At 43.2% G+C, this 16,083-nt stretch overlaps 1 protein-coding gene across 1 annotated transcript in view; it reads right to left on the bottom strand.

The window, feature by feature from the left end:
• CCDC69 (coiled-coil domain containing 69) overlaps nucleotides 1–11,549 on the bottom strand; it is a 35,276-nt gene extending 23,727 nt beyond the window's left edge. Inside the window, exons 1-2 of the mRNA XM_020964261.2 lie at nucleotides 11,326–11,549; nucleotides 2,235–2,304 (exon numbers count right to left, since the gene is read on the bottom strand). Of these exons, the coding sequence (XP_020819920.1) occupies nucleotides 2,235–2,304; nucleotides 11,326–11,373 (118 nt within the window). The 5' untranslated portion in view covers nucleotides 11,374–11,549. The remainder of the gene's footprint in view (nucleotides 1–2,234; nucleotides 2,305–11,325) is intronic.
• Nucleotides 11,550–16,083: the final 4,534 nt, after the last annotated feature.

The raw sequence follows: 16,083 nt of genomic DNA on the forward strand, positions 1-16,083 counted from the left end.
CTTCAATATTCCTATATGGCTTGCTTGCCTTGTCCAGAGGTCCTGGGTCCTTCACCCATATCATTCCCTGCTGTGGACTTACTTCTGCCTAGCAAACCCTGGGCGGAATACCAGTGGAATTCCTTTTCACTGAAGTATTGGTGGTGGATAAAGGCTTAGTATAACGTCCCTCCCAGAGAAGAGCTTCAGCACAGAGATTTTGCCCAATCTTACCCACTCCTAAATCACACGCTTTCCAATAAGGGCAGCTGTGGCCATGCTTATTCTAAGAACAGCAATCTCTCTTTTAACACCCTTTGCCTCTCCCATGTGACCTATGTGAAGCTTACATGTCTGACTTTACCCTCTTGAAATGCAGCAACTGTCCCTTATGAAAAGCTTATGCAGAGGAGGACCTGGGGATGGGGTGAACCTGATTTGTTCACACTTCAGGGGTCAGGGCTAGGATGGAGAAGAACTTTCCTTTGGGCCCAGTGGCCTAGAGGGAAGGCCACTTCTTTTTCCCATGTAAGTATCAATTGGAGACAAGAGCCAGGGATTTTTCTTTCCCTTCTCAGAGAAGGCTCATACCCTACTACAGTTTACCTAGCTCTCAACCAGCCAGTCAACTTTAAGATTTATAATAGAAAAGGATAGTTGAAAGGCAATTAGAATTAGGATGTATTTATAGACCACTTTATTTAACACTTTAATTTTACAGATAAAGAAATTGGGGACCATATGGCAGAAGGGATTTGTCCAAGACAACAATTAATTTAGTATACTGAAGACCATATTTTAGGAGGAACACTGATAAGCTAGGAAGTGTCCAGTGACAGAAGTACAAAAACATTTATAGTACCTCTTTTCATGGAGGCAAAGAACTAGAAACTAAGGAGATACTCATCAATTGGGGAATGGCTAAACAGATTTTGGTATATGAATATAATAGAATACCATTGTGTCATAAGAAATGATAAAAGGGACGGTTTTAAGAGAAACCTGGGAAGGTTTATATGAACTCACAGAGAATAAAGTGAATGAGACCAGCAGAAAAAATTGATAAAATAACAACCACATTCTAAATAAAGTCAAATAACTTTGAAAGACTTCAGAACTCTAATCAAGGCAATCACTAACCAAGATTCCAAAAGACTGATGGTGAAGCATGCTTCCCACCTCCTGACAAAAAAGTGACATATACAAGACCTAGAATGAAGCAAACATTTGTGGACACAGACAATGCAGTAATTTGTTTGATTTGGCTCCGTGTATTTGTTACAAGGGTTTAGTTTGGTTTTGCTTTGCTTTCCGTTGGAGGTGGGGTGAGGGAGAAAAAATAAATGCTTGTTAAGTGAAAAAAAAAAGATAGAGAGAAAATAGGTATCCAGGGAAAGACAACAAGAGGGGGCAGCTAGGTAGCACAGTGGATAGAGTACTGAGCTGGAGTCAGGAGGCCCTGAGTTCAGATCAGGCCTCAGATACTTGACACTTACTAGCTATATGACCCTGGGCAAGTCACTTAACCCCATTACCTAGCCAAAAAAAAAAAAGACAACAAGAATGTTCAAAAGTCTTGAGATCATGCTATAATAAGGGCTATGGATGTTTAGCCTGAACAAGGTAGACAAACAGTAGTTGGGATATTTCACAGGCTATGTGGAAGAGGCATTTGGTTTGTGCTTGGCCCCAGTGAGTAGAAATAAGGGAAGGGAAGAGAATGGAAGGGAAGGGAAGAAAGAAAGGAAAATAAGGGAATGAAGTGGCAAAGAGGCAGATTTAATCTAGATGAAAGGAAAAGCTTCCTAAGATTACAATTATTTTACGGTGGAATGCGTTGCTTCAGGAGAAAGCAGGTTTCCCCTCACTGAGGTCTTTGGGCACAAGCTGGATGACACCATATTCATTTAGTTATGGATGTTATAGAGACGTTATGGAGGGGGGTGGGTTATTGCTCGGGTATGGGCTCAAGGTCCCTTCCAACTTCAAGATTTTTTGGTTCAGGCCAGAGGCAATACTGAGGAATGAGTCAATTACCTGAGACGCAGCTCTGGAAATACAATCCTGATCAGAACATACCCAACTAGCATTTTACCAGGGGCCCAGAGGAGGAGAGAGGCAGGTGTCAGTGTCAAGGAACAGACAAAATGGGCCAGGGACAACTTAATAGGACTGAGCTGTTCCAGTTGGGGAGATGCAGTCTCCTCTTCCAGTAGGAGACTTGTGGGGTAGAGGGCATTAAAAGAACTTCTCACCTTTGTCTTTTTGCAAGGGGTCCAGCTCAATGGGCTCAGTTCTTGGTGGCTGCCCTGCCTCTCGGCGCCTCTGAAAGAAACCAATATAAGGACCAAGTCAATAAACACAAATGATGGTAGCCAGAGGAGAGTGAGGAGTAGAACCCAGGTCCTGCAGAGGGCAGCTGACTCTTGTAGGGAAGATAGGGCAAGGGATGCCATGAAATAGAAGGAATCGTCCTCTTACTTGGCTCTTTCCACAACCAGTACTGTCTAGCAGTGGTTAAATCCCTCAGGGGGTGTTTTCATTGCATAGTCCTGGTCAGTTAAGTCTGAGCTCTTCAGCTAATTTCTGTCTGTCTCTCCTCCACCCTCATCTTCACTGGGACCTGCCAAGCCTCTCTATCTACCCTGTTCCCTAATCTAGCCTAAGCTTTCAGGGGCATTTGCCTTCAGGGGCTGTTCTGGTCTCTCTAAGAGTTAGACCCCACACCCACTGATTGCAACCCATCCATACCTTCTTATTCTCTGTGACACATCTATATCCTCCTCTAAATCCTCCTCCATGGTGGGGGAAGGGGAGCATATTCCTTTAGGTCTTTCTGCTTTAAGTGGATACAAATGCAGTACTCTCTTTGAATGGATGAACTTTCTCTCTTTTCCCCCTAATTTCATTTGGAGCAGCCAGGTGACACAGTGGATTAAGCACTGGGCCAGGAGTCAGGAAAATCTGAGCTCAAAACTGGCCTCAGACAGAAGCTGTGTGACCCTAGGTAAGTCACTTAACTGCTATTTGCTTCAGTTTCCTCAGGTGTAAAATGAGGATAAAACAGCAACTGCTTCACGCAGATCAAATGAGATAATAATTATAGACACACACATATTATCCCTTGGCAAATAGCAGGTGCTATATAAATGCTATTCCCTTTTCCTTCCTTCAGTTAAACTCTCCTTTCTTCAGATTTAAGTCCTCATAGGGCCTGGGGCACTGCCACAGTCATCCCTCTTCTACATCTTTAACTACTCTCTGATAATGACTAAGGCTTGTGGGGTTGGGGGGGGGAATGAGGGAGGAGAGAAGGAAACCCTGCTGAGGCTTGGACTGAACGGCATTTGGGAAATGATGCACTATTTTCAATGACCTCATGTTGTTCTCTGAAATGAAAGTCTATCTTTTTAATACTACTACCCTTCTAGTAATGCTATTGGACAGCAATTCCTAGAATTTCTCCAAGGAAGGAAAATTGTACATTATTTAAAGTACAACAGAGAGACAAATGGCAGGCAGATATAGGCTGAAGCGTATTCTGAACAAGGAATCATATGCATGCGCAATACAGAAAGAGACTATCAGAGACAGGTAGATGCAGAGAAGGAGGTGGGCTAATCCCACAGTGACAGGTAAGGGGTGACAGAGAGACAGCCCGGGTATTTCATTTGTATCACATAATGTCAAAAAGCCTAGAGGAACATTTCCTGTACCTTGTGTATAATACCTTCACACCCTCAGTATTTAGGGGAAGACAGAGAAGTGTCATAGGTATGTGTGTAGGAAGGTATAAATGGGAAGCAAACTGTCTCCCTGGAGAGAGTTCTCATATCAATGAGATCAGAGATCTATCAAAGTGTTGCTTTAAGTATTTTTATCCTTGCTGTCTAGCAATAATGGGATCTTTTAAAACAAGAGGCTGAACACACAGCTGGCCACACAAGAGGTTCAATATATAACGGTGATTCGGGTAAGCCACAACCCTACCCTCTGAGGACTCACGGTCTATCTGGAGGCGCTGAAGGCACTGCCTTTCAAGCTAGAAGACTGAAGCACTTGGAGGGCCCTTGGCTCTCTGCCTTCAAGAAGTGCCCCCACTTAAAGCAGAAGGTCACTTAGAGGAGTTTCCCTAGTCCAGCACTGGGAATAGTTGGAAGATGCACTAATGAAGTCATTAGGTAGTCACTGGGTGATCTTGTGGCATGGAAGTAGTAAACTTCTAAAGGAGGTCACCCTATATACTACAGGCCTGTACAATTTGCGGGCTGGCCTGAGAAAAATGTAGAGGAAAACATCCTTTGTATGCAGAGAAAATTCTTCGGTGTGCTGCAAGAGGGCTGCGGGTTGCAGCAGGCCTGTTATACTTCATCCTTGCCCTAAGAGCTTCAGGGAATCAGAAGAGGAAACAGAGAGAGGATTGTCAAGGGCGGTCCTGGAGACATCGAGGCAATATAAGGCTCTAAAAGAAAGATCTAACACTTAGAGATGTCTCAAAACAGAAACAGATCACCTCCAGATCGATTGTTTCCCCATCATTGGAGGTCTTTAAGCTGAGGTTGGGCGAGCTCAGGTACATGCAGGTCGGTGTGTGCTGGAGAGAGAGCCCTATTTGAAGTCAGGAAGAGTTGGCTTCAAAACCTATGTCTGAGACTTACAGGTTCTAAATCTCTGATCCTATTATCTCTTTGAGGTTCAAACTCTGATATAATCTATGCTCAGAAGACCTTTGATCTCCTATTGTATCAGAAATTTAGCTGGGGTGAAAAATGGGATGAGTTAGTCTCACTACAAATTGGGATTCCTCCACACTCTGCTAGACTTGAAAGGTATCCTAGAAGCAGAGGGTCAACATGTATCCCTGGTCTTGCCCGGCTCTGCCCCAAGGCCCATACCAGTGGTGGCCTCCTTTGTAGTATCTGGGTCCTCTACTGACAGATCCTTGACAAAGTGAGGTACAGGATCTGAAAGCTGCCACACACCAAGTTGATTCACAGAGAGTCGGGGAGGGGCAGGAAGGACGGAGAGGCGGGAGGCCCATGGGGCCTCTTGGGGAAGAAAGGGGAGGGGCAGGACGGAAACCCAAAGCTGCAGAGAGATTATTGTGTGCACAACCAGATTAGAGAAATTCAGAGAGAAAATCATTGTTGCCTGACACTAAATAGATCTGTTTCCCAATCGGTAAAAGGTGTAGTTGTACTCCTCAGATTCAAAAATCTAAGAATTTTATTGCCACTAATGCCACTAAATAGATATATCGGCCTGAGTATGCCTTGGGGACAGGGAGGGGGAATGCTTCGTTTACATCTTGAACTCTTCACAAAGGTTCCTTTCCCTTTAGCACAAAACTCCTACAAATACCCTGGTTGGGCAAGTCTCCTTGTATGGAGATGCCTAAATAGCACAGGGACATTTTAAGTGATAGCTATCCCAACCGACCTCTAGTTTTCTTTCTGCTACCCAGGGGTTAAGTCTCCCAGAGGCAGCCCAACATGGTTTGGAAGAAGGTATCTTCTCATCAACAATTCCTTTCCCCACCTTGGGGATTCACTCCTGAAAGCTGCGCTTCAGAATTGACCACATAAGGTCAATACCTAATGATAGTAAGCCATACATATATCAGAAAATTATAGAAATTCAGTTATTCTAACTTTAGACATGAGTAAGGGCAGCTTGGTGGTGAGCCAGGCCTGGAGTCATGAAGACCTGAGTTCAAACCTGCTCTAAGAGACTTACTAGCTGTGTAACCCTAGGCAAGTCACTTAAACCCTGTTTGCCTCAGTTTCCTCATCTATAAAATGAGCCAAGGGGCATCTAAGTGGTGCAGTGGATAGAACACGGGCCCTGAAGTCAGGAGGACCTGAGTTCAAATTCGGCCTTAGGCCAAACACTTGACACTTACTAGCTGGGCAAGTCACTTAATCCCAATTACCTAAAAAATAAAATAAAATAAAATAAAATGAGCCAAAAAAGGAAATGGCAAACCCCTCCAGTATCTTTGTCAAGAAAACCCCAAATGGGGTCACAAAGGGTAGGACATGACTGAAACAACTGAAGAACAACAGACATTAGAAGCAGCCCTATATGATAGAAAGAGCCCTGGATTTGCAGTCAGAGAACTTGGGTTCAAATCCAAGTCCTGCTATAGATTAGTTCTGTGATCTTGAACAAATCCCTTCCCCATTTCTGGGCCTCAGTTTCCCCATTTTTAAAATGAAATGGTCAGAATAGATAACTGTTGAGGTTTAGGGGTGCTGGGAACCCAAAATTCAAAGGTAAGCATTATGGGTCCTGCCTTGAATTTGACTCAAACCTTCCTTTCAGTCAAGAGACAAGGTTTATTAAAACACTGACTGAGGTGGGCAAGATTTTAAGAATCAGAGCTATTTGGTGATGCTTGTATTGACAAGCAGGCCAGACTCTTAAGGAATCTGAGCCTCTGTGATGCCAGTACAACTGGGCAGTCTCTTAAGGAATCTGAGCAATTTAATGGGGGCAAGATGGACACTTATATACAGTGGTCAAGGAGTGGCTGATAGCTTGGGTGACTGGGAGGGAACAGGGAAGGACCTGGAAGGGCCAGGTGCCCCAGGCAAACATCAGGGCCCTGGGCCACCTGGGAAAGTCCAGAGGCTTTTCCTTTTTGGGGTCCAGATCCCAAAGACATGGTCTTTTCCTTTCAGAGGTTCAGATTCCTTCCCTGTCATAACCACCAACTTTAAAATCCTAAACTCCTCACTTTTATTGGATTTAGCCCTAGCAAAAAGAAAGACACCATGTAGTCTGATTATCTCATTTGACAGAATAACTGAGACCCAGAGAAGGAAAGTAATCTGCCACAGGTCACATACTCAGTGAATTATAGAGCTGGGAGGAGGCCAGGGCAATTACCACCATATCGCGCTACTTACCTGCAAAAAGGATTCCTGTGCTGGGCACAGGCATAGCCTGGATAACCAGACCCATCCCTTCCCTCTCTGGTATTCTAAAATTCCATGATTTCTCTTATCAATATTTTATTAATGGCTGTTTCCTACAAGCCAGTTTATTAACTACAGAAGTATTGGCCTGGAGGGTGAGTGATCAATCTTTTCTAAGTGTGTCATAACCTAGTCAAATCTCTTAGTCAGCACGTGCAGAGTTGGGGAACCTACTGGTAGGTCCTGACTGCCCTCCTGCCAGATGTAGACATTATGTGTCAAGGGCAGGCTAGCTATGTCCTGCCCTCAATCTGGCCTGTCTAGTCTCAGCCCTCAGGGGGAGATGATGACAAAGATGATAGGGGCAACTAGGTGTTAGAGCACTGGCCTCTTAGACAGAAAGACCTAACTTCAAATTCTACCTCATATACTTACTATTGTGTGACCTTGAGTTAAGTCACTTAACCTCTCTCAGCCTCAGTTTACTCATAGGTAAAATGGGGGTATTAATAGCGCCTCATTCCTCGGCAGGAGTATGCTGATAAATGTTTAACAACTGGCTCATTTCCCCCCCCCCAAAATGTATTCATGACCCACTTTTTAAATTTAATCTGCATTACTAATACTCCCAAGGGTAGTTAGGAACCAGATTAAAATGTTATTGGAAAATGTTTAACAAAATAGATAAAAATACAATAGAACACAGATAATGTTAATACTTGGCTTTCTAAGTGACTATGTTCTATAGGGATCCTTATGTAAGGTTTAGTGGCTCCTGTTTCTATTTGATATCATCCTCTAGACAACCTATAAAACAATAAAACAAGCCTCAATTTGGTTGGTCCTCCCCAGCCGTCAGAAGCTAGTTCCAGTATGTCTTTTTCCACTCCTAGAGTTGTTGTGAGGACCAAATGAGTTATGTTAAGGATTACACAAATGTACACAATACAAGATAGATAATGTTGATTTGTGGTTTTCTAAGTCGGTATGCTCACCTGCAGGGGAATCTGTTTCTATTTGACTTTGACACCACTGACCCCAACCCATACTATGCAGAGGTTTTTTCACTTTTAAATATCATCATGATTAACACAAATATTGACATCTACCATCCTCTACTTGCTTATTATTCTATACGGAAATGACATTGAAACGCAAAGTCTGGCAAGTCTTTCCATGCTCCAAAACAGTCGTTTTAATACGGACTGGACAGTGTCCATGTTGTGTAGGTTGTCCAAGGTTCAGTCTGAGGGCAGAGCAATCTATCCCCACAAATTCATACTGTCTACTAAAGCATGATGAGTTGAAAGCTGTATGAGGGGAAGGAATACCCACATTCAGGTAATCCTGGCCTCTTGAAATGTTATTATTGATAATAATAATTTTGCCTTGACTTGAGATTTCATTGGTTTAGGGAACCCTCTGTTAGGTAACTCCCTCTATCAATGCAGTGGTAGCCTGGCTCTATAACTTAGCCTTAAAGGGCTACCTGGGTCACGGAGATGCTAAATAAGTTGGCCAAGGTCACAAAGCCAGTAACTGTGAAGAGGTGACACTTACACCCAGATCTTTCTAACTCTCAGGCCAAATCTATCCACTATGTCATGCTGCCTTATTCATCCTTATTATTATTAAATAACGACAGCAGCTCATATTTCCATCGTGCTTTCCTGTTTACACCTCTATGAGGTTTCATTATCAGTTTCTAGACCTTCAATCCCTCCTCCTGTAATTTCAACTAGTTTCCTCTCATCCCACTCTCGGCAATCCTGGGACAGGCTCTGGGGGAACAATAGGACCTGCTAGGGCTCTGGGGCAGGGAGCTAGCTGGCCTCTGTTTGGGTAGGGGCAGGTGCCAAGGAGAACGGTCTCAGGAGCTCAGGCTGCCCGCCAAGGATTGGCACCTGGAGGAGGAACTTGCTCGACATCAGTGAGAAGGGAGACGGACTGAACTTTAAACAACAAAAAAGAAACCAGTCCATCCTGCCATGTAAGGGCACGGGTTGGGCACTAACAGTACAGTGTGGGCAGAGGAGAAACACCAGGATACTCATTTGCAGCCAGGATGAGTGAGGGTTTCTGTGCCAAAAGGCTTTGCAATCAGTGATTACCCATGCTGCCCAGATATCTTCTTAGGTAAGAAAGCCTAGTCAGTTCCCTGTCTGAGGGGGTGGAGAGGGAATGGACACACCTTCTCCGGATCAGCCTGGCCATTCCCCAGGGCAGAATTCTGGTCACAGGGTTCTGGCTATGGCTGTCCTCTCTTACTCCAAGAAAGCTCACTTTACTGGTCTTCTTTGCCTACAGTCTTTCTCCCTCCAATCCAACTCAACACTGGCAGAGCAATCTAACTAATACACATCCCTTTTCTCCTTAAATATGTTCAGTGGCTCTCCAATTTCTACTGGATAAAGTACAAACTCCTTCGCTTGAATTTAGGGAACCTAATCTCACTCTACCTTTCTAGCCTTCTTCAAGTGAATTAATGTTTATTAAGTACCCACTGTGAACAAAGCATCCCATTCCCTCCCATACTCTTAGGTTGTTTGGTTGAAATGTGTCACTATGTCTCAAACGTATTCTCCCCTCCCCCTTTCTGGCGTTGGTGTTTCCCCCCTCATTATCCCTATGCCTTTACTGTCCCATTCTCCTCATTTTTGCTTGCTGACACCCCTCCAGGCCTACTTCAAATGTTACCTCCTCCAGGAAGTCTTCCCTAATCAGTAGTAATGTCTCTCTCATCTGATCTCATAGCATTCCTCTTAGGCACTGATCACAGGGTACTTCGTATTTTAAAACATTTGTGCCAGCATCTTTTAGATTATGAGCTCATTGAAGATAAAGGTGGTGCCTCATTTACTTCTGTCTTCCCAGGGAACATAGGCAGTGGCTATAATACTGGCATCAGAGTAGGAAAATCTGGGTTCAAATCCTGCCTCAGACTTTTATTGTGATTCATTTAAAACCTCTATACCTCAGGAAGCTACCTAAAACTTAAATACTAAATCACAGTGTTGGTGAGAGTTCCTCACCAGGAAGATCACAGATCCTTCACATATCCTTCATTAGTACCCTTACACGCTTATTAAATGCTCATTAAATGAATGGGTATCTTCCCAGGTGGCCCCTTTTCGGGGCCCATTCTTCTGGTAACACCAAGGAGAGGCTGTTACCATCTCTGACCTCGTCTTAGAGGCTTGGTCTGAGAGAGCACCTCTCTTTTCCCAGCATCCCACTTCTGCAAAGAGAGAATCTGCCTTCTTGTCAGCTGTGAGCCCTGATACATGGGAGAAAAAGAACCACAAAGGTAGGATGTGTTATACACTACTGCACAGTAATGGGGGGGTTCTTGATTATCTGAGCAGCCACAGCAACACCAGGGAGAATTATTCAGCCCATTCAGGGCAAAACAAATTTACCTGAGCTTTCAATATTTTATAGATGAGGAAACTGAGGCACAAAGGGGGGGAAGAGTGACTTGTCTAAGGTCACACAACTAACAAGTAGCTATGAAATGAGAATATTGGACTAAATGACTCTAAGGTCCCTTCTAGCTTTGACATTCAGCTCAATAGTCTTTGTTTCAGGGCTCCTTCCAGCTCTCACATTTCTCATTTGTAAAATGAGGGGGTCAGACCACATGGCCTTGCAGGTCATTTTGGTCCCTTACATCTAAGGTCCCTTGCAGCTTAGATAGTCTATGTTCGAAGGGCCCTTTGAGGGCTAATATTCTATGACTTTTAGCTCTAGAGGGGCAGGTGGCCCCATACCAAAGTAACTTGAGAGTCCTAGTAGCAGCTACCTCTTCCCCCCCACCCCCACCCTTGACCCAGGAGCTCAGCAAGTCCCGGGAAAGGAAGGGCTCCCTCCTAGGGATCAATCCCGAGTGAGTCCCAGATTTCAGGAATTTGAAGGAGGAAGTGAAGAGGGGGGCTCATCCATGGGGTTCTGGCTAGGTCATCTCAGATCCCCTGTTCCTCTGGGATATAGCCCCCCACTCCTCTAGGGCCCCATCTTACCAAATGTGCCCTGTACAGTACTAATCTCAATACGCGTCCCACACACTCTGACACTGCTGCCTGCCCTGAGACTGGGGCTCTGGCTAGCCATGTACTCCTGGGGAGGGCTGGGCTCGGCTGGACTGAGCTATACTAGGATAGCTCCATCCTGGGGCAGGGCTGGTGCAGGGCGAACCCACGCACAGACAGAGCTGCCTCCTCCTCCACCGGCCGATTCCATGTTAATCTTACCAACACACACCGGTGTCTAGTGGCCAGGGGCCAGCTAGGGAGCAGCTGGGGTTGGGGGCTCAGAGCAGACAGAAGTTTCCCCACCCCAGCCCGGGACCCCAGTGGACCTGAACCCATCCTAGCAAAGCCCAAAGGCAGCACTTCTGAGGACCAAACTTCAGCGCTGTTTTCTTTACCTTGTTGGGGGATTTGTAGCAGTTTAATTTGCTGCCTCTGCCGCCCATCCTCCTCCTCCTGGGACGGTCTCCCGGGAAAAAGTCTCCAAACTCCAGGCAATAGGGGTAGGGCAGGAGGAGATCAGATTCTCCTTGCTGGACTCCCAGGCTGCCTCTAAGACCCCGAAACTGAACCAGAAAGCAGCCGACTTGAACTCACTCACTGGCAGTCAATGCCGTAAATGTTCAAAGAGAAGGGCCTCACAAAAGTGAGTCGTGGCTGGTGCCTGACGCAGGTGATCAGAATTGCTGCGAAGCTCTCCAACGATCCCCAGCTGAGAGCTAGGCAGGAAAGGTCTTCCAGGAGCAATAGACATTGCCATTGGGATTTCTGAGTTTTCAGGGCATCAGACCCAGGTTCTTAGGTTCCCAGTTGAGGGTTTTTTTCATTCCCCTTCACCTTTTTTGTTAATTGAATCATCTATAGTTTGCAAAAAGTCGGAAAGGGTTAAGGTTATCTGTATCCCTTGGGGGTCTCACTAATTTAGTTGACTGTGCTCTGGTAAACATTAAAACACCTTTATGATACTTTAAAAAGTTGTTACATACCGAATGAAGTTTTCTTTTTGAAAAATTATTTAATCTCTTTATTTTATAATATTCCTTATTATATGTTGTGATACACAGTAGAATTTATTTCCTTTCCAATTGAATAAGGGAAAGGAGGAAATGAGCATTTATTAGGCATCTACTATGTGCCACGTACTTTATAAATACTGATCTTCACAACAACCATGGGAGGCTGGTGCTAATATTATCTTCATTTTGCAGTTGAGGAAACAGAGGCAGCTAGCAATTACAGCTAGTAAATGTCTGAGGCTAGATTTGAAGTCAAATCTTCCTGACTTCAGGCCCGGTATTCAGTCCACTCTGCCATCTAGCCAACACCTAGGAAACATGGGAAACTACAAGGTATGAAAATTGAAAACTGTTGGCAATCCCTTGTACATGGTATAGTAATAAGGGCTCTAGATCATGAGGTGGTACAGTGTTCTAACACATAGAGACTGTATGACCTTGGCCAAGGCACTTCACTCGTTACTTACTTCATCTATAAGATGTCTCTTTTTTTTTTGAAGGCAATTGGGGTTAAGTGACTTGCCCAGGGCCACACAGCTAGTAAGTGTCAAGTGTTTAGTCTGAGGCTGGATTTGAACTCAGGTCCTCCTGACTTCAGGACTGGTGCTCTATCCACCGAGCCACCGAGCTGCCGAGCTGCCCTCTATAAGATGTCTCAAAGGCTTTTTTTGTTTGTTTTGCATCAATATGCTTTGGTGATGCTCTATGACTGGGAATCATGAAATACTATGATTTCAGGTGTCCCAAGAGCTGGTGAGCACCTGCAGGCTACAGAGTGTTAGTCATCACGAGATGCATTGAAGACGCAGTATCATCGTGTTTACCTACCTGTGTCAGGAAAGGGAGTTGGGTCAGTCACATAGGGAGGAGACATAACAAATGTGGCTAGCATTGAGTTGGTATCCATACAAAATCAAAAGAACCATAGGAGGGCCCCTAACGTGCTGGATGGATGCTCTATGAAGTATTTATAGAAAGATATAGAGAAGAATCACCCAGAGGAAGGCTTCTGATGCCATAAATCCTTTGAAGTACTAAAAAATGGGGAAGGAGATACTAATATGAGAATCAAATGAGATAATGTTTGTGAAAATGCTTTAAAACTATAAAGCACAAAACATCCCATCAACTAATACCAGCGTCAATAGTGAAACTATTCTCTGTATAACATGACATGACATAATCCATGGGACATGGCTAGGAGGGGCCCAAAGCACTCAATCTCATCACAATCTGTCATATCGGAGTCTTTGGGATCCCCACCCCCAAAATTTGGATGTGCAGAACCAGTGTTCATTGCTAGCTCAGCAGAAAAAGGTAGCTAATCCAATGGGTAATTTATTGGTGGGTGGAAAAAGAGAGGCAGTCTATTCTTGGCTTCTCCATGTCTCAGGAACATTTTCATTCAGTTACTTTTAACCTCCCTGGGAAACAAGATGCAAGTTCCTGATTTTCTTTTCCCCCAGTGGTATGCGCTGGTTAAATGCTTTGAAATCTTGCACAAATCGATGCTATAAATTATCTTACAGAGCTAAAGCATTCAGCTTTGGAACCCCTGCCCTGGAATCATACTGAATTGATTGGTGAGAACGCATTATATCTAGTCCATCCATTATCCCCCCCTCTCCCATCAGCCATCTTCCTTCCATAAAGGCATGGAGGGGTTGTGATACTGCCCAGCAGATGGTCAAAATATTGAAATGTTATAATAATAATCATAAAAATTAGAGAACCACATAAATTGGCATATAATCTCACACTTAGTTATGTTGTACTGGCTATCATAGCAATGAGAGGTGAAGTGAGGGAGAGATCAGACTGATCAGTGAGTGGTTCCTAGAGATGTTACAGTTAATAGAGGTCATCATCATCATCATCATAGCATTTATATAGTGCTTTAAGATTTGCATAGTTATTTACATATTATTTCACTTGATCCTTACAACAACTCTAGGAGGTAGTCAGTCAACAAACATTTATCAAGCAACTACTATGTGCCAAGCATTGTACTAAGTGCTAGGGATACAGTGAAGGGTAAAAGGGAGCTCCTGCTCTCAAGGAATTCACAGGCTAGTAACAATTCCATTATTCCCATTTTGTAGATGAGTTAACTGAGGCATAGAGAGGTTAAATAATTTGCCTAGGATCACACAGCTAGTGAGAGTCTGAGGCAGGATTTGAACTCATTTTCCTGACTCTAAATCTAGCAATCTGTCCATTACCTAGCTGCCTCTTCACTGACTGTTAGGGATGTTCTAGAGGGCCTTCCTGCTCAGACATGATTTGAATTGCATGAAAAACTTCTTGTAACTCTTCACATATATTTTTTGATGCTAGTGCTTGTGTAACACGGAATGATTCAACATTGCACAAGGGGCTACATTTTTAACTAGTGCTTTTTGTCCTGATTCCAATTAAGCTGAAAAGTCAAATATAATTGTCACGTGTTATTTTCATTAAAAATCCAAAAATCATACTGCAAATTTCTCTTGATGCAATATTACCACCAATACATTCACAAAGTAACAAGTCTTTTCTAGCATCAATTTCAACATATGTAATTAAAAGATTCTCTTTAATTATATCTGCTGCTTTAGCCATTTGCAATGCAAAATAGGAAGATGTTTGTTTCTCAAGTAAGCAGGAAGGTCTATGGACACACAATGGGCCATGGTAGTGGTGGTGCCCAGTGGTGCAGTCAACTGTGCAATACAGTTTAAGAAGAGCTGAAGGGATTGCCAGTGGAAAAAGTTTAGGAAGAAAAAAACAAAAACAAAAAACAAAAAACAAACAAAAAAAAAGAAAACGTTTAGGAAGTCCTGATAGTGGACAGAACGCGGGATCAGGAGTCAGAGAGATATGAGTTCAAATCCTGCCTCAGGTACTTAGCTCTGTGACACTGAGCAAGTCACTTATTCTGTCATGCCCCAGTTACCTCATCTGTAATAATAATGATAATTTGAAAACAAAGGGTATACAACAGGCACTTACCTCATGGATTGTTGTATAGATCAAATAAGATGGTATATTTAAAGCTTATTATAAACATTAGAGCACTATGTAAATGCTAGCTATTATATTAATAATATTTATGTATATTATATGATAACTTCAGTTATCATATGGACAACTCTTTCCATTTATGATATTTGTGAGTGGAAACATTCGAAGCCTCAGTTTCATCAAATGTAAGGGGAGAAGATTGGACTAGATGACGTCCAAGGTGTTTTCCAACTCTAAATTTATCATCCGATGATCCAAGTATAGTTACTATAACTTGAAATCATTTGAAACTGCTTTTCACATTGAGCAGTTCCTAAGCGAGTTTGATGACGATGGCCACGATGGCCAGCATTTATCTAGCATTTTAAGGTTTGAAAAGCTTCTTACATATTTTACCTCATTTGATCTACACAAGAAGGCTGCAGGCAATCCCTTTGACATCACAGATGGAAACATCTGATTTGTTCCTCTGAATAGCTTTTGTCCTGACAACATAATTTTTTTCTTTTTCATGATGAACCTAACAATCGCTACTGAACACAAATACTACAATATCCAAACAGTAGAAATAAGAAGTTTGTATATGAACCCAGGAACTTCTATTACATGTTTGTTTGTTGTTCAGTTATGTCAGACTCTTTGTGACCCTATTTGAGGTTCTTTTGGCAAAGATACTGGAGTGGTTTGCCATTTCCTTCCCTAATTCATTTTACAGATGAGGAAACCGAGACAAACAGGGTTAAGTGACTTGCCCAGGGTCACACAGCTAATAAGTATCTGGGACCAGATTTGAACTCAGGAAAGAGAGTCTTCTGGCTCCAACCTCTACACTTTAGCCACCGCACCATCCACCTGCCCCAACTTTTACATACTGAATTGAACAAGACAGTTAACAAAATTGCCCTGTTTTCTTCTGAATTTTGTTTTCTTCATATTTTTATTTGTGCTCTTTATTATCTTTTTTTCATTTCTATCACTTTCCACTAACTTATCTACCTCAACACTTCCCTCTTCCCCCACAGAAGCAAGCCCCTTCTTGCAACACATAGGTAGCCATACAAAGGAAATGAACACACTGGTTATTTTTTTAAAATGTGTGACATGTCATTATCTAATAGATAAAGGGTCAAAGGACAT

The sequence above is a fragment of the Phascolarctos cinereus genome, unplaced genomic scaffold (assembly GCF_003287225.1).
Source record: "Phascolarctos cinereus isolate Bilbo 61053 unplaced genomic scaffold, phaCin_HiC Scaffold_2;HRSCAF=192, whole genome shotgun sequence".
Classification (NCBI taxonomy): Eukaryota; Metazoa; Chordata; class Mammalia; order Diprotodontia; family Phascolarctidae; genus Phascolarctos; species Phascolarctos cinereus.